This window comes from Myotis daubentonii, chromosome 12, assembly GCF_963259705.1.
Source record: "Myotis daubentonii chromosome 12, mMyoDau2.1, whole genome shotgun sequence".
In the NCBI taxonomy this organism is placed as follows: domain Eukaryota; kingdom Metazoa; phylum Chordata; class Mammalia; order Chiroptera; family Vespertilionidae; genus Myotis; species Myotis daubentonii.
This window is the reverse complement of record NC_081851.1, coordinates 50,496,705-50,515,603: the sequence shown is the minus strand read 5'-3', so window position 1 is coordinate 50,515,603 and position 18,899 is coordinate 50,496,705. Positions and strand designations below refer to the sequence as shown.

Sequence of the window (18,899 nt, the reverse complement as noted above, 5' to 3'; positions counted from 1 at the left end):
CTATTATTAAAAATAAGTGATTAAAGGTCATTCGTGGGTTTGAATTATCTTAAAAACTCTTCCTTAACATAAAAAAAAAAATTGCAAGCTAACTATATTATGAAATACTAGAGGCCCAGTGCACGAAATTCATGCACTGGGGAGTTGTCCCTCAGCCCAGCCTGCACCCTTTCTAATCTGGGACCCCTCGTGGAATGTCCAACTGCCCCACAGGGATCGGGCCTAAACAGGTAGTCGGACATCCCTCTCACAATCTAGGACTGCTGGCTCCCAACCGCCTGATTGCCCCTCACCGCTTCTGCCTGCCAGCCTGATCACCCCCTAACCACTCTTCTGCCAGCCTGATTAACGCCTAACTGCTCCCCTGCTGGCCCAATTGCCCCGAACTGCCCTCCCCTGCTGGCCTAGTCACCCCTAACTGCCCTCCCCTGCCTGCCTGGTTGCCCCTAACTGTCCTCCCTTACCAGATTGGTCACTCCTAACTGCCCTCCCCTGCAGGCCCGGTCCCCACCAACTGCCCTCCCCTGCAGGCCCAGTCACCCCTAACTGCCCTCCCCTGCCAGCCTGGCTACCTCCAACTGCCCTCCCCTGCAGGCCTGGTCCCCCCCAACTATCCTCCCCTGCAGACCAGCCCCCCCCCCCCAACTACCCTTCCCTGCAGGCCCGGTCCCCAGCAACTGCCCTCCCCTGCAGGCCCAGTCCCCCCCAACTGCCCTCCGCTGCAGGCCCAGTCCCCCCCAACTGCCCTCCCCTGCAGGCCCAGTCCCCCCCAACTGCCCTCCCCTGCAGGCCAAGTCCCCCCCAACTGCCCTCCCCTGCAGGCCCAGTCCCCCCCAACTGCCCTCCCCTGCAGGCCCGGCCCCCCCCCCAGCAACTCCTCTCCCCTGCAGGCCCAGTCCCCCCCAACTGTCCTTCCCTGCTGGCATGGTCACCCCCAACTGGCATCCCCTGCCAGCCATCTTGTAGCTGTGGGCGCCGCCATCTTTGAGGACGGGGCAGTCAATTAGCATATTCCCTCCTTATTGGTTGTGGGTGCCACCGTTTGCAACGGTGTGAGGGTCAATTAGCATATTCCCTCTTTATTAGGTAGGATAAATCACTAAAAACTGCATTTTTAATTTTCTCCAAATACCTACATAAGTAAAAACAATACTAAATTTCATAAATGGGACTATTATATTTTGAAACTATGTGAACAAACTAGCATTTCTCAAATAGTCCTATAAAATATTACTGTTCTTTATGTTCCACAAAGAAAAAGATTACTGTCAAATACATTTCAAAATGCTAGGTTAAAGTTAAAACAAGTGTTGTTTTATAAGAGGCCACTTCATAGGCCTTCATTCTTTCACTCAACAAATAATTTACTGGAGGAGAAACTAAGATGGCGGCATAGATAAACACCAGGAAATTGCTGCCTCCCACAACAACTTCAAAAAAACAACATAAAGACAAAACGGACATCATCCAGAACTACAGGAAAGCTGGCTGAGTGGAAATTCTACAACTAGAAGGAAAGAAAAGCACACTGAGAGCCAGAGGAGCTGCGGAAGTAAAGTGCAGAGGTACAGAGGCTCTCGCGCGCAGAAAGGGGCTGGCACCTGAGGACACGGTTGTCTTTTTGAATCGGGAGGGAGTCACAAGCTCCCGACTGCTCTGAACTCCGGTTCCGGGAAGTCTCTGGGGACCCAGGACTCATACAGGGAGAAACTGGACTGTCTGGCAGAGGGCGAGCTTGAGGGCGGCTTTCCCTCAGAGGTGCTTGCAGCAATTACCGGGACACTGGGACTCGCGATTCCTTAGGGCGGGGCTGAGGCTCCGCCATAGCTGCTTGCTCCGCCCTTTGATTCCCTGAGACCCCGCCCCACCCAGGCTTCGGCAAAGGCTTTTGCATATGAATGCCCCGGCCCTTTGCAACCTGAAAATTACCTAACTGCAGCTGGGCCAGACAGACCCAGAACTTCCAAGAGAAGGCCCAAGGCCCCACAGCAGCTTGCATTGCTTCACAGCTGGGCCTCATCAGGGTACTTCCAAACTCCAAAAAAGGAAGGGGAATCTGCAGTTCTCTTCATAGCTCCTGCTGTGTAACCTCAGGCAGAGGCTAAATTAGCACCTCCTTAGATCCAAGAGCCAGTGTACCCAGTGGTCAGAGGGGGACCATCCAGATTACAACTCCTCAGATCCATAAGGGACACACTCAGGGTGCAGACTCAGTGAGCATCAAAGCCCCACTGAAGCAAGTCTTGCCCCAGAAGGGTGTCTTCAGCACAGAAGTTCTCCCACTGCAGACACAGCTGATTCTCACTGCCAATTGGCCTGGAGGTCAATTCCTCCCAGTGATCCTACAACAACCAAGGCATAGCTACAACAAGACTGTGTACAAAGCCCACAAGGGGGTGCACAAAGAGTGTCCACCTCAGGTAACGGGGGAGGCTGAGCCACTGGGCCCTACAGGACACCTAGCACACAAAGCCACTCTATCAACACAGGGAAGCATAAAAAATGCGGAGACAAAGAAACAGGTCACAAATGACAAATGGAGGAAAGCAAACGACTGGATATAGAGTTCAAGGCCATGTTTATAAGGTTTTTCAAGAATTTTATGGAAACCGCCGATAAATTTAATGAATCCCTCAATAAGTATAGTGAGACTCTTGAGGATATGAAAAAGGACCAACTAGAAATTAAGCATACACTGACTGAAATAAAGAATAATATACAGAGATCCAACAGCAGACAAGAGGATCCCAAGAATCAAGTCAAAGATTTGAAATATGAAGAAACATAAAAGACCCAACCGAAAAAGAAAAAAGAAAAAAGATTCCAAAAATATGAAGATAGTGTAAGGAGCCTCTGGGACAACTTCAAGCGTACCAACATCAGAATTATAGGGGTACCAGAAGAAGAGAGAGGGCAAGATATTGAAAACCTATTTGAAGAAATAATGACAGAAAACTTCCCCTACCTGGTGAAAGAAATAGACTTACAAGTCCAGGAAGCGCAGAGAACCCCAAACAAAAGGAACCCAAAGAGGACCACACCAAGACACATCATAATTAAAATGCCAAGAGCAAAAGACAAAGAGAGAATCTTAAAAGCAGCAAGAGAAAAAAGTCAGTTACCTACAAGGGAGTACCCATACAACTGTCAGCTGATTTCTCAACAGAAACCATGCAGGCCAGAAGAGAGTGGCAAGAAATATTCAAAGTGATGAATAGCAAGAACCTACAACCAAGATTACTTTATCCAGCAAAGCTATCATTCAGAATTGAAGGTCAGATAAAGAGCTTCACAGATAAGAAAAAGCTAGAGGAGTTCATCACCACCAAACCAGCATTATATGAAATGCTGAAAGGTATTCTTTAAGAAGAGGAAGAAGAAAAAGGAACTCTTACCATTTGTCACAGCATGGATGGAACTGGAGAGCGGATAAATACCACATGATCTCACTCATTTGTGGAATATAATGAACAACATAAACTGATGAACAAGGACTGATCCAGAGACGGAGAGGCATTGATTGGACTGTCGGGCCTTGGAGGGAAGGTAGGGGAGGGTGGGGGTAAGGGGGAAAGATCAACCAAAGGACTTATATGCAAGCATATAGGCCTAACCAATGGACACGGACAACAGGGGGGTGAGGGCATGAGCGGGGGGGGTGGGGGGGGGAGCGGTAAGAGGGTAACGTGGGGATAAGGACACATATGTAATATCTTAATCAATAAAAAATATATTTTAAAAAAAGGAAAAAAAAACAACAAATAATTTACTGAATGCCTACCACATACCAGGCACTGATGTGATTTTAAGGGGTATGACAACAAATAAGATAAATAAAATGCCGGCTCTTATGGAACATTCTTTCTAGTGGAAGGGACAGTCAATAAACAAAAAAGCTAATCAAATAACTGCAATCAGTGATAAGAGCTCTGGAAATACTAAAATAAGGTAACAAAGTGCAGAGGATACTTCAGACTGTGTGTACACATTAAACTATACAGCTAATTTTCTTTGTTTTCTTCCACTAGGGAATATAGTACACAGCATCTTCCAAACACATGTTCATAAAAAGCCCTTTTGTCAATGAACATCTACTTACAGCTCAATGAATCAATTCAGGAAATGCTATCTAGCTAATATATAAAGGATAAAGACTCAAATACAGCTTTTCTGATCCTAAATACAGTGTTTTTACAATTTCCTCCATCTGTAAAAATGGAAATAATAACAATACATATCTCATAGAATCATGGTGAAAATTAAATGAGCTGCCCTGGCCAATTCCTGGTCAGGGCACAAGCTGGGTGATCCCCAGTAGGGGGTGTGCAGGAGGCGGCCAATAGGTGTTTCACACTCACATCAGTGTCTCTCTCTCTCTCTCCCTTCCTCTCTCTAAAAATCAATTACATGAGCTAATTCATGTAAAACTCCTGACAAAGAAATTGGTATACATTATGCTTAATAAATGTTATTGTTACAGTTAATACAACACTCTAGAGCAGGGAAGGGGAATGTCCAGCCCACAGGCCGTATAAGGCCTGCAAAATCATTTGGTCTGGCCTTGCCAAGGCATTAGGGGTAAGATTAATTAAATGTCTGACCAAATATAGCAGGCTTAGTGCTCTTTGCAAATCTTTGCGGGTTCCGCCCGGTGCCCCCTGACGCCTCATGACCTTGGCCAGGCCCATTGGCGCGCATGGACCCCATCTGGCGTCATAGGGTGTCGTGGTGCCCCGCCTCTCTCCTCAAAGCTTGATTTGGCGTTAGGGCGGCTATGCCAGGTACCAGCGGTGCCAGGCTCGGAACCAGCAACTCGCAGGCTAATTTTTAAGATGATAATTTTGTATGGCCTATGAATGTTAAAAATATCCAAGTGGCCCTTGGCAGAAAAAAGGTTACCCATTCCTGCTCTAGAGGCACATGATATCTTGCTCTGTTATCCAGGGTGACTTATTCTTCCCTCTTTTAATAACTTGAACACTTTAAATTTATCTCCTTTTACAAGACTTAATTCATTTTGCTCACTTTGCTGCAGTGAAGACAACAACTAGTATAGAGGTTTCACATAACTTGGCCTCAGTGAAAGCTTACTATGTAGTTGTACATAATATCCAAAGCAGGCGGGATGTGATGTGGAAAAGAAAGAAACTTTATATAAAAAAGCAATCTCTCCTGTGGAGAACTCAACCATATAACATCAAGGCAACTATGAAACATCTTCATAATGATACATTTCACATATTCAAAATACTTTTACATATTAACATTACCAGTTCTGGGTCATATTTTTCCTGATAAGATGCACTAAGACACCATTTCACTTCTGTGGTATTCCTGCCAGAAATGCATAACCTGAACTTTATCAAGAAAAAAAATCAGAAAACCCAAACTGAAAGACATTCTACAAAATAAATTGGCCCAAACTCTTGAAAAATTTTAAAATCATCCTATATGATAAAAACCTAATGTGCTAAGTGTCAGGTCAACCAGTCAGCCTTTCAACCAATCAAAGCCTGATATGCTAAGGCTGCTCAACCACTCGCTATGATGTGCACTGACCACCAGGGGGCAGACGCTCTGACCAGTAGGTTAGCTTGCTGCTGGGGTCTGGCTGATTGGGACTGAGAAAGAGAGCTAGACACGCCCTGGAGCCCTCCCACGGTCCTTCCCCAGCTGGCCAATGTCCCGCGTCCCTCCCCAGTGGGGTCCCTCAGCCTGGCATGCGCCCTCTCACAATCCATGACCCCTCAGGGGATGTCGGAAAGTCGGTTCCAGCCCGATCCCGCAGGCCAGGCCGAGGGACCCTACTGGTGCACGAATTTGTGCACGAATTTGTGCACCAGGCCTCTAGTATAAGATAAAGACTGAAAAACTGTTTCAAATTATAGTAGGCTAAAGATACAAAACAACCAAATGTAACAAGTGATCATGAATAGGATCCTGAACAAAAATAATAATAATTATTATTATTTTGCTATAAAGTACATTAGTAGAATAACTGGCAAAACTGAATAAGATCTATAGATTAAACAATACTGTATCAAAATGTTAACGTCCTGATTTTGATCATGGCAATTACATAAGAGAATTTCATTGTTTTTAGGAAGTGTACATTGAAGTATTTATGGGTAGAGAATTATATCTACAGTTTAATCTCAAAGGGTTTAATATTATATAGATAAATAGTATAGAGCAAAATAAAATGATAAAGTTGAATGTGGCAAAAGAACAAAATTTGGGCGAAAGGTATCTAAGAATCCTTAGCACTGTTATTGAACACTACAGGCCTGGTGCACAAATTCGTGTATGGGTGAGATCGGGCCAATTGGAGCCGATAAGGCCAGCCCGGCTGAGGGGAGGACGCGGGAGGTTGGCCAGCCAGCCTCACCCCCTGGTTGAACTGATCGAACTCCCAGTCAAGGGGATAACTTGCATATTAGCCTTTTATTACATAGGATTTCTGTAAATTTGACATTATTGCAAAACAAAACTTCTAAACAAAACTAATGGGGGGAGGGAATATAGCAAATAATCACATGAAAAAATGCTCAATATCATTAGCAATCAAGAAAAATGCAAATTAAAACTATAATGAGATACCACTAAATTAAATCTCTTAAAATAGCTAATATGTAAAAGCAAAAAAGAAAAATGTGTCAATACCAAGTGTTGAAGAAAATGTGGGACAACTGAAACTCTCAAACATTACCAAAGTGAATGCAAAATGATAGTCACTTTATAAGAAACTTCCAAATTTTTTCCAAAGTTAAACATTCACTGACCACATGACCAAACAATCCTAAGCATTAACCCAAGAGAAATACTTATATTCAGACAAAACCTGCATTCAAATGTTTGTAGCAATTTATTCATAAACATCAAACACTGAAAATAATTCAAATGTCTAACACCTAGTAAGTTGGCAAACTGTGGCATATTCATATAATGGAACATTACTTAGCAATAAAAAGGAATAAATTAGTGATATAAGCCACAATGTGAATCTCAAAAGCATTATGCTAAGAAAAAGAAGTTAGTCTAGAAGATTACATGTACATATATATTTATGACATTCTGCAAAAAAAGCAAACTACAGGGATCAAAACAGATCAGTGGTTGTCAAGGGTAATGGGAGGGCAGGGAAGAGTAATTAAAAATAGGCAGCATAATAGAATTTTAAGGGATGATGGAATTGTTCGGCGTCTTGATTGTTGTTGCCATTACACAATTTTATGCAAACATCAAAACCATAGAACTATACACTAAAAATAATAAAGTTTACATAAATTTTTAAGAATTATATTTTTAAGTTTACAAAGAAAAAAGTACTTTCAAAGACATCTTATTTTATTATCATCCCAATAAGGAGTAGTTATGTACTATTATCCCATTTTATAAGTGAGTAAATTGAAGCATTCAGTAAATAAATGAACATACAAATTACACGTGCCAGGATTAAAAATAGTCCAAATACACTGATTCTAAACAAAAGTTTTATTCTCTTAATTTTCTCATGTTCCACTAAACTGTATGTGCCAAAATGTCCCTAAACACAAATAGGATCGAAGGGAGGAAGGGGGAAAAAAAAGACAGGTATTGAAAGTGTACCCTTCAGAATTTGGCTTTTGTCCTCAAGGACTTAAAAAATAGTCCATAATAAAAATAAAAATAGTCCATGATTGAAGAAGTCTGAATAGTGATCCATAGGCAACAAATTCACTGGCATTAAAAGATTAGCTGGAGCCCAGGAGGCACGACTCAGTGGTTGAGCATTGACCTATGAACCAGGAGGTCACAGTTCAATTCCAGTTAGAGCACATGCCCAGGTTGCGGGCTCGATCCTGTGCAGGAGGCAACCGATCAATGATTCTCTCTCATCATTGATGTTTCTCTCTCTCTCTCCCTCTCCCTTCCTCTCTGAAATCAATAAAAAAAAAAAATTTTTTTTAAAAGAAAAGATTAGCTGGAAATTTCTTCCATAAAATCTTCTTAACATCTTAACACTAATAAAAAGCAAAAAAGCAAACATAAAATATTCTGCTTGGTCTTCAAACCAAAATCGAGAACAACAATGATGACAATTCAGAACAGATTTTACAACTTTAAATATACATTTAAAGATATTTCCAGAGGCTATCACCCAAGGATGTAAAATGAGGTGGAAACCTTTAAAAATACCTTTTTGATTTCTGAATGAAAGAATAGCAGTATAACATTTGCCAAAGAACATACTTTAGGTATACAGTTTGTGGGAATAAGAGGAACTAAGCTTAGTTTCTTTTCAAAAATATTTTTATTGATTTCAGAGAGAAAGGGAGAATGAGAGAGAGATAAAAACATTAATGATGAGAGAAAATCAACCAGCTGCCTCCTGCACATCCCACACTAAGAATTGAGTCTGCAACCTGGCATGTGCCCTGACCTCCTGGTTCATAGATCAACACTCAAGCCATGCTAGCAGGCTTAAACTTAGTTTCTTTAGAAAAAAAAAGTGAAATAAAAAGTTGCATCTATACCACAAATAGCATATCTCACCTAAAAACAGTGGCGTGGTTTCCTCTAACGTAGTTGCATTAGGATCTGCCCCAGCTTCTAAAAGAATCTGTACGATCTTCCAATGTCCTCGACGTGCAGCAAAATGTAATGCTGAGAAGCCCTCAAAAGTCTTTCTCCTAATGTAGTCTTCGGATGAATCTATGAAAAAATAAAAAGCCATCAACTAGAAGATATCAATTCTATTTCTTGGAATTAAAAAGCAAAAAATCTCCAATAAATATTAAAACAACTAGAGGCCCAGTGCACGAGATTCGTGCACTCAGCGGGTTCCCTCAGCCCAGCCTGTGCCCTTTTGCAGTCTGGGAGCCCTCAGGGGATGTCCGACTGCCATAGAGGCAGGAGAGGCTCCAGCCACTGCTGCTGTGCTCGCCAGCCGTGAGCCAGGCTTCTGATTGAGCAGTGCTCCCCCGGTGGGAGTGCACTGACCACCAGGGGGCAGCTCCTGCATTGAGCGTCTGCCACCTGGTGGTCAATGCTCGTCAGAGCAATCGGTCGTTCTGCTGTTTGGTTGATTTGCATATTAGCCTTTTATTATATAGGATTATAGATGGGAGGGCTCATAGTTTAAAACTCTTCTAAAAGAGTCAAAACAAGTTTTACAGGGGCCATAGTGTAAACAGGTCTCTGATATTCTTTACACATAACTTTGGCCCACTCACTCATTTTCTCATCTTTAATTTTTGATGGGTAAAGGAAAGAGAGTGGCAGGAGTTGAAAGGTAACCTAAATGCAAAATCTGGACCGGATACACTGAAGATTTGCTTAAGCAAGATTTACTGAAGTATTAATAAATTTGATTTTTTTATTTCTAAATTTCCATGAGAGAAATGATCTCATCTCTATGACTTCCTAGCTATTCAAATAGTAACATTGAGGTAATTTAAAACATTCCACTTCTGGCCATTTAACCGAAGCAGGGGGAAAAACTTTAATTCAAAAAGATATATGCATCCTATGTTCACTGCAGCATATTTACAATAGCCAAGGTATGGAAACAACCCAAGTGTCACTGGTGGATGAATGGACAATGAAGATGTGGCAATATGTGCGCACGCGCACACACACACACACACACACACACACAATGTAATACTATGCAGCCATAAAAAAGAAGAAATGTTGTCATTTGTGACAACATGAATGGACTTCCAGGGTATTATGCTAAATGAAATAACAGAGACACCATACAATTTTACTTACAAGTGAAATCTTAAAAACAAAATAAATGAACAAACAAAACAACAAAACATACACACAAAAAACTTATGAATACAAAGAACAGATTACTGGTTGCCAGAGGGGAGAGGGATTTGGGATGGGCAAAATAGGTGAAAGAGACCAAGGGGAATAAATTTCCAGTTATAAAATAAGTAAGTCATAGGAATGGAATGCAAAATACAAAACATAAAAAAAACAAACTCCTTTTCTAAACTAAGACTACAGTCTAATAGTTAATGAAGATTGCATTTCCAAAATAAAATGCACTCCAACTGGGCTGGCGTGGCTCAGTGGTTGAGCATCAATCTATGAACCAGGAGGTCATGGTTCAATTCCCACTCAGGGCACATGCCCAGGTTGCAGGCTCAATCCCCAGTGGAGGCAGCTAATCAATAATTCTCTCTCATCGTTGATGTTTTTATCTCTCTCCCTCTCCCTTCTTCTCTGAAATCAATAAAAATTGTTTTATTTTAATTTTTTAAATGAGCCCGGAGTGTCTTGTAGATCCAGAAAATTTTAAAGTGCTAAAAAAATGGAGTTATGTCAAACAAACACAGGAGCCAGTATGAAAGAGCACTCAATGATCAAGGTAAAATAATATGTGCAAAAAAATTCAATTACATTATATTGGATTGTCACCCAATGTATAAAATAAATATTCATGAGTCCATGCATATGTAAATGACTGAATAAATGGAAGAGAACATATATTCAAATATCAGAAATTTTCCAAATAAATTATTTAAATTCTCCCCCTAAAGGAAAGGTGTTTAATTCCCACCTCAGTGAGGACCAACTTTAGTGATGTGCACACACACACACACACACACATCTTAAGAAAGAGAAATGAAACCTCCTGTGCAATTATCTATGGAGTAAAGAAAAGGCACTTCTCACTCAGGATGAGAAACAGTAAAGACAGTTTACTACTACTAAATTGAGATATTAAAATATATATATATGGCTACTAGTATTTAGCTAACTCTAAAACCATTGGACCAGGAAAGTAACATGACTTAGCAAAGGCAATGGATTTGGAATTGGAAGACTGGCTGCACTTCCGATGCTGCCATTATAATTTGGATTTTCCTTTGGGTAAATTACTTAAACTCTCTGAGCATGGTCCCTTAAGAATCAAACAGGGTAAAATAGCTGGTCCAATCCTGAAAGAGATTCAATAGAATTTCAGTATTTATGTACTATCCCAGTCGTTACAAATTTGGAAAAGTCTTCAAAATACCATTTTAGGAACATTTTCAGGACCAAATATAAACTGGTTTTGGAGGTTCCGATGACCAACTGCCCTCCTTCATTGATATGTGGGGACCAAAGAGACTTTATCTGGTACTGAACCATGAACCACCACCCTCTCACTCTCTTCCTTTCCCTACAAGAGGGATTCTTAGAAAAAATGACTCATAACCTCTATTTCCTTCTCATTGAAAGGCAAAGCAGTTTCTGCTTCTATTCTCCTTATTGAAATTGTAAATGGTAAGGTCATTAAATATTTCCTAATAGAAAAACCCAAAGGGCACTTACGTTCTTTTATGACAACTCATGAGTTCTTTTTTGGCTGCACTTTGAGGACTGGGGCCATGTCAGCTGGTCCAATGCCAGCCACTGACCCCTGTGCCAAAATGACAAGGTATTCACAACCCTGTTTCCTGAGACAAAGTGTCCTTTTACTTATAAACAATAAACTTGCTTACTTGTTTAAATGATAGGTGGTAGATTTTCATTTTGTTTTCTGCAAACCCCTAAGAGGGAAAGCAAAACCACATGGTTTTAAGTAGAGGTTAAATCTTTAGGTAGAGATTAACAGGGGTAAAATATTAAGATCAAAACCTTATCTCGCCAGTTGAAACACAATTTAATGAAGCCAAATACATTTAAGATGTGCCAATCACAAAGGGTGATAGATAAATGTCAATTTCAGATAGATTTGTAGTCAAGCACTTTGCACAATGTACATCATTTCATTATGTTTTATTTAGAAAACATTAGATATAAAACAATTTCCACAAGGAATTTCATGTGCAAAATTCTTAGACACTGTTTAAGAGATTTCATCATGTATCTAAGATAAAGGGGAAAAGTGAATGAAAAGGAAGAGATTTGAATGCATTACAAAGAAATTAAACACAACTTAAAAATTAAAATCTAGGATAAAAGTAAAATATCTGAAACACATATAACAGCAAAGACAATCCAGAATATATAAAAATCTCTTTAAATATGAGGCATGCCTAACCTTCCAAAGAGAAAGCCTGCTTGAAAATACAATCACCATAGAGAAAAGCAGGGGTGAAAGAAAGGGAGACGTGGAGGCCTAATGACGTCATTCTGAGTACTAGCATCCAGCAATACCTGCACAGACCTACCACGCAGGCTTAACATTTACATGAGCTACTCTACTGCATTCCCTTCTATTGTGTAAACTAGTTTAAACTTAGGTTCTGATTAATATTGCAGATAATTTAGTAATATCTACCAACATTTTAACTTTGAACACTTCTTGCACTAGCAACTTCACTTCTAAACTCCATCATACAGAAATGCTCACCCCTGTGCACAAAGATAGATGATAGATAGATAGATAGATAGATAGATAGATAGATAGATAGATAGATAGATAGATAGACAGACAGATAGATGCAGATGATAGATACATGAAGCACCACTTATAATAGCAAACTTTTAGAAAACAAACAAAATGTCCATTAACAGGAGAATGATTAAATATTACACATCTACACTATGAAACACCATAAAACAATGCTTTTACTCAGAATGAAATGGGGAACTACTGCACAGCTTTGAGAAGAGAGATATGGTCTGACATAATACTAAGGAACCCTGCGATAACACTAAGACTAGACTGTGGAAGGATGGGGAAGAAGCACGGGCTGAACAGATTTGTTAGGATGCCAGTGCAGCAATCCAGGCAAGAAATGATGTAACCAAGGTATTAATGGTTATGGCAATGGTTAGAAATGGTGTGACTGTCTGTATACATTCAGATATTTACATACACAACACACACACACACACACACACACACACACACACACACAGACTTGCTAACTTGGAGAGGTATAAGAAAAAGGAAGGACTTAGGGATGGCCCATAGTTTCTGGCCTGAGCTGAAATGATGGAGTATTTCTATCTTACAGATGAAGAATCAGAACCACTCAGAGATTTAAAAACCTGTCCAAGGTCACACCAATAAAATGGAGGAGTCAGGAAAACCCAGGTCCATGTGAACACAACTCTTAACCACTATACTACGCTGCTTTGTTTATCTAAGGATCGTTAGTATCTGTTATCATGGTCAATATGAAAGCATATTTTCTTAACATGAACTAATAAAAAATACTAAGAATTAGATCATATATTTGCCAAATTAAAATATTTTTTGTTAGTGATATGCTATAATTAATTATAAAACTTTAAGTGACCTTTACTCAGCAAATGGTTTAATACTGAGTGGCATGATGAACTGCAGGTAAAGAGCTTTACGGCCCTCCAAGATAATAAGCTTCTTGAAATCTCATTATCTACGACACCAAACTTCCAACACAGAAAAATAAAGATTTGTTATTTGTACTAACACTTTAAACAAAGCAAAGTGAAAAATACATACATATGCATATTAAATTTCTATGTTCTTCTCCAACTTGAATGAGAAGACCAAGATTCTTGGACTAGTTTCTGGATCTAAATTAAAGACAGTAAAGCAAAACCTTTCTAATCATTTCAGACTCTTCCATTCTTTTTATGTATGCCTGAGCACCTTCATAACTGTAGTGAATCTATAAAAGGTACATTTTGGGAATCTCTGCCAGTTTACTAATATTAGATGAAGTTCAAGGAAGAAGAAATTATATAAGACACTTTTTACAGGGGACAAGAGAATTATCCTATACTAGAGGCCTGGTGCACAAAATTCGTGCACTTGGGGGTCCCTCAGCCCGGCCTGCGCCTTCTCGCAGTCTGGGAGCCCTCGGGGGATGTCCGACTGCCACGGAGGTGAAAGAGGCTCCCACCACCACCGCTGCACTCACCAGCTGTGAGCCCGGCTTCTGGCTGAGCTCGCTGCCCCTTAGCGCTGCCTGATGTGGGGGAGATCACAGTATATCAGGGAATGGGCTTTTTGACAAGAAAAAAATATTCAAATTCATGCCTTCATGAGTGTCAGAATTTTCCACTAAGGCTCGTTTACTGAGCCCTTCACTCAGTAGTGTGCTAGCAAATGTGTATCTGCTTCAGGGAGGGGAAAAACGCCTGGTTATATCACTGGTTTGTAGCACTGGCTGATTTCTGTGGTGTAAAAACTCCCACATAGCTGGTGTTCAGTTACAAGCACGAAGTCAACTAATACAGACTTGTAGTAGCACATGATTGCTCTCTGTCTTATGACTCTGTTTTATTTATTTTTTTACAATACTTTTACCTTTTGCTATTATCTGTTTAGGTATTTACTGACTGTTTTCCTGACAGGAATATAAGCACCATAAAGGCAAGGATCTTGTCCATCCTGTTCTCTGTGTCCTCAGCAAATACAAAGTCAAAGTAATTGGAAAGATTCCCAAACTTAAGGAAACTGTAAAGTATAAAAAAGAAAGAATAATTCAAGCAAAATACTAACACCATCAATATCAGTAACACTGCTCCTTTTGTTTGGGGAAAAAAAGAAAAACGATGACCAGAACTACCAAATACTTAAACATAGCATTTGTGCTCAGACAATAAACAATGGGCCCGGCACAGACACTACCAAATAAAGGACAACATTTACAACCCACAGCAGGCAATCTTATCATCCTTAACAATGCACAGGCAGTTATTTTATGGCTATAAAAAGGGAAACAAATAAGCCATATATTACCATTGGTTTATGTCTTATTAATCCAGCTTGCAGGGCCCCCTTCCCATACCTTGAATTTTCCTTACCTGCGTTAATTAACATCCGTAAACATTCTATAGAGTTGTGATAAGCTGCTTCATGAATTGGCATCCATCCCCTATTATCAGCAACATCAACGCTCCGTCCCTTTTTGAGCAGTTTTCTTAAGACTTGAACATTGCCTTCCCTGGCAGCAAGTCCAACCGTAGAGCATGTGTCAGAGTAAGCCTCTGAAAAATCCATTCTTTTGACCAGTCTACAAAACAAGGCAGGAAGAAAATACTAGTGTCAATAAAACACTGAACTCCTAGAGATTAGCAGATCGAAGTGGACCTGTCTAACATCCCTCACATGAGGGCTGAGGAAGAGTCTGAGATGGAGAAAGAGACCTGTCAAGCCAGAGCCTCTGCTGGTCTAACCCAGGAAGTCTCTCTGATGAATTGAGATTCCTTGGAATATTTTTATTATAGATAGCAAGGGAATTTTAAGTGTTCTATCATTCCTTCTCTGGAAATGTTGCCTGAGCAGCTCCTTCCTGCAGGCTTCTACACCTACTCATACCCCCATTAAAATGTACTCACTAGAACTCCGTTGATGAGAGAGAGAGCTAAACACCTCCAGTTAATCCCAAATGCATACAGAGATGGCCATTTAGTGACCAGCAATGCTCAGCCTCAAGAATCCTATATAATAAAAGGCTAATATGCAAACTGTCTCCTAAGGAATTTGACTGGGAAACTGGGAGTTTGATCGCTCGCCATGACATGCACTGACCACCAGGGGGCAGCGTGGAACATGGTGGGCGGCCTGCACTGCAGCGGGGCGGCATGGTGTTGAGGGAGCGAGGGAAGGAAGGTGGGAGGCCGGGAGGCAGAGAACCTGATCGGCCCTGATCGCCAGCCAGGCCTACGGACACTACCTGTGCATGAATTTCATTCACTGAGCCTCTAGTTAATTTATAGTCTTCTATAGCTAAAAACTAAACCCAAAAAGGTTAAAAAAGAAGTAAAGAACATTGAAAAGAACAAAGTAGGTAAATCTACTTTTCCTACCACAGGCAGTCCTTTGCAGAAGGGGCTAGAACACTCAGGTTCTCTTTCTTTGATAAAACAGTGCCACTAACTGAATATATTAAGATGCATTAAAAGCATCAAAAAAAGATGAGTTCACTTTTCCTACACAAGCCCAGAAATTTCTTCACAGCATTATTGCCCTTTTCCTCATCATCTACCTTCAAAGTTCATTTCAAGTCAATGCCCAATATAGTTCTCAATATATATAACTCTCACAAAGACAATTTCTTGTTTATCACCCTATGAGGTGGGTTGGGCTAAGATTCAGAATTCTCAGGGGACTATCTCCTAAGGCAGTGATGGCGAACCTTTTGAGCTGGGCATGTCAGCATTTTGAAAAACCCTAACTTAACTCTGGTGCCATGTCACATATAGAAATTTTTTGATATTTGCAACCATAGTAAAACAAAGACTTATATTTTTGATATTTATTTTATATATTTAAATGCCATTTAACAAAGAAAAATCAACCAAAAAAAATGAGTTCGCGTGTCACCCGACACGCGTGTCATAGGTTCGCCATCACTGTCCTTAGGGATAGTCCCTCTCAGTAACATTCTGATCCCATCTTTCCTCTTAGTTTTGCTAATGATATTGGGGGATAATTCAGGAAATACCAACAACATGTCTAGTCTGATACAGGTGAAAAACTTTCTAGAACCACATAAATAATTTATCCAGAAAAGAAAGATTTGAGGAAAGAGGTTAAAAGAAACCACACAATATTTCTGATATTAAATCTAAACTTATACATGGTCACATTTAAATATAAAGCTGTAACTGCACAAACTGATTCTACAATGAGCCAAATAGCTAAAGTTAGCTATGGATGAATTTGATCAGGTCAACGGGCCCATTACTAGGAAAGTGAAGATATTTATTACAGAATATCTAATTACTCAGTTAACAGTTATTTACTGAGCACCAACTAGATTATTAACAATGTGGAGGATATAAAGATGATACAGACACAGATTCTACCTCAAATTATGTACAGTTACATAGAAATGATAAATACATGTGATTCTAAATAAAAAGCAGAAGTGCCATAAGAGAAGTACAGATAAAGAGCCATAGTAGTCAAAGAAGGAACTACTCCAACTTGGTGAGGGATATAAGCTGGGCCTTAAAAGAAAGATGGGGAGGATTTGACAATAGGCAGAAGCAAAGACATAACAAAGCTTACAGAAATGAACAATCGAGGTTGAGTAAAGGACAGTAAATAAGAGAAACAATTATTTCACTTTGTAAGGAGGATTAGGTAAACAAAGAACAGTAGAAAAATGAGGTTATAGAAGTAACTGAAGCCAAAACTGTGGAGACTTTGGAATATTAAGCTATACTTTTTTTAACTATGTTAATTTCTAGCCAAGGCCATTACATCCAAGTTACACACACACACACACACACACACACACACACACATTTTAGGGCAATTGATAAGTATATTCATCTAATGCAGCCGTGGGCAAACTATGGCCCGCGGGCCGGATCCGGCCCGTTTGAAATGAATAAAACTAAAAAAAAAAAAAAAAAAAAAAAAGACCGTACCCTTTTATGTAATAATGTTTACTTTGAATTTATATTAGTTCACACAAACACTCCATCCATGCTTTTGTTCCACCCCTCCGGTCCAGTTTAAGAACCCATTGTGGCCCTCAAGTCAAAAAGTTTGCCCACCCCTGATCTAATGCAAGAAAAAACATTTTGATGTAGGTCTCTCGTAGCAATATGTTTATGGATTCATCTCCTAGGGCAAAGAGGACTACATCAAAATAAAAAGTTTTTGCACATCAAAAGAAACCATCAAGAAAACAAAAAGAGAGCCCACTGTATGGGAGAACATATTTGGTGATGATACATCTGATAAAGGGTTAATACCTAAAATATATAAGGAACTCATACAAGTTAACAGAAAGAATACAAACAATCCAATTAAATAATGGGCAAACGCCTTAGCCGTTTGGCTCAGTGGATAGTGTTGGTCCTCTGACTGAAGGGTCCTGGGTTCAATTCCAGTCAAGGGTATGTACCTCCATTGCAGGCTCGATCCCTGGCCCTGGTCAGAATGTGTGCAAGAGGCAACCAATCACTCACTCACTCTCTCTCTCTTTCTCGCTCTCTCTGTTTCCCTCCCTTCCACTCTCTCTAAAACTCAATGAAAAAATATCCTTGGGTGAGGATTAAAAAAAAATGGGCAAAGGACCTAGACACTTCTCCAAAGTGGACATACAGATGGCCAAGAGACATATGAAAAAATGCTCAAAGTCACTGATCGTTAGAGAGATGCAAATTAAAATGACAATGAGGTATCACCTCACACCTGTCAGAATGGCTACCATCAACAAATCAACAAATGACAAGTGCTGGCGAGAATGTAGAAAAAAGGGAACCCTAGTAAACTGCTGCTGGGAATGCAGACTGGTGTAGCCACTATGGAAAACAACATGGAGTTTCCTCAAAAAATTAAATATGGACCTGCCAATTGACCCAATGATCCCACTTCTAGGAAACCCAAAATACCAATCAGAAAGAATGTATGCACCCCTATGTTCATAGCAGCACAATTTACAATAGCTAAAATATGGAAACAGTCCAAGTGCCCATCAGTAGATGAGTGCATAAAAAAGTTGTGTTGCATTTATATTATGCAGCAGTAAAAAAGAAGAATCTCTTACCCTTTGAGACAGCATGGAGGGACCTGAAGAGTAATATTATGCAGCAGTAAAAAAGAAGAATCTCTTACCCTTTGAGACAGCATGGAGGGACCTGAAGAGTAATATTATGCAGCAGTAAAAAAGAAGAATCTCTTACCCTTTGAGACAGCATGGAGGGACCTGAAGAATATTATGCTAAGTGAGATAAGTCAGTCAGAGAAAGACAAGTATCACATGATCTCACTCATATGTGGAATCTAAGTAACAAAATAAACTGATGAACAGAGTGGATCCAGAGACATGGAAGCATGGAACAGAGTGTGGAATCACAGAGGGAAGATGGGGGAGGGGAGGGGGTGGAGGTAATCAACCAAGGAACTTGTATACGTATAGTATGACCCATGAACACAAACAAGGGGGTGGTACGGGCCTGGGTGGGGGGCAGGGTAGTCTGGAGGGATTCAATGGGGGGAAAAGGGGACATATGTA

The 18,899-nt window shown here is 40.3% G+C and overlaps 1 protein-coding gene across 9 annotated transcripts in view; it reads right to left on the bottom strand.

Annotated features, from left to right (window-relative positions):
- The window catches only part of ASB3 (ankyrin repeat and SOCS box containing 3), an 81,940-nt gene that overhangs the window by 46,672 nt on the left and 16,369 nt on the right, over positions 1-18,899 (bottom strand). For 8 of the 9 annotated variants that reach the window (XM_059659849.1, XM_059659850.1, XM_059659843.1 and 5 more), the window contains 2 exons: positions 14,728-14,936; positions 8,536-8,694 (listed from right to left, as the gene is read on the bottom strand). In XM_059659849.1, the coding sequence (XP_059515832.1) occupies positions 8,536-8,694; positions 14,728-14,923 (355 nt within the window). In that variant the 5' untranslated portion in view covers positions 14,924-14,936. The remainder of the gene's footprint in view (positions 1-8,535; positions 8,695-14,727; positions 14,937-18,899) is intronic. The other variant, XM_059659847.1, reaches the window with a different exon arrangement.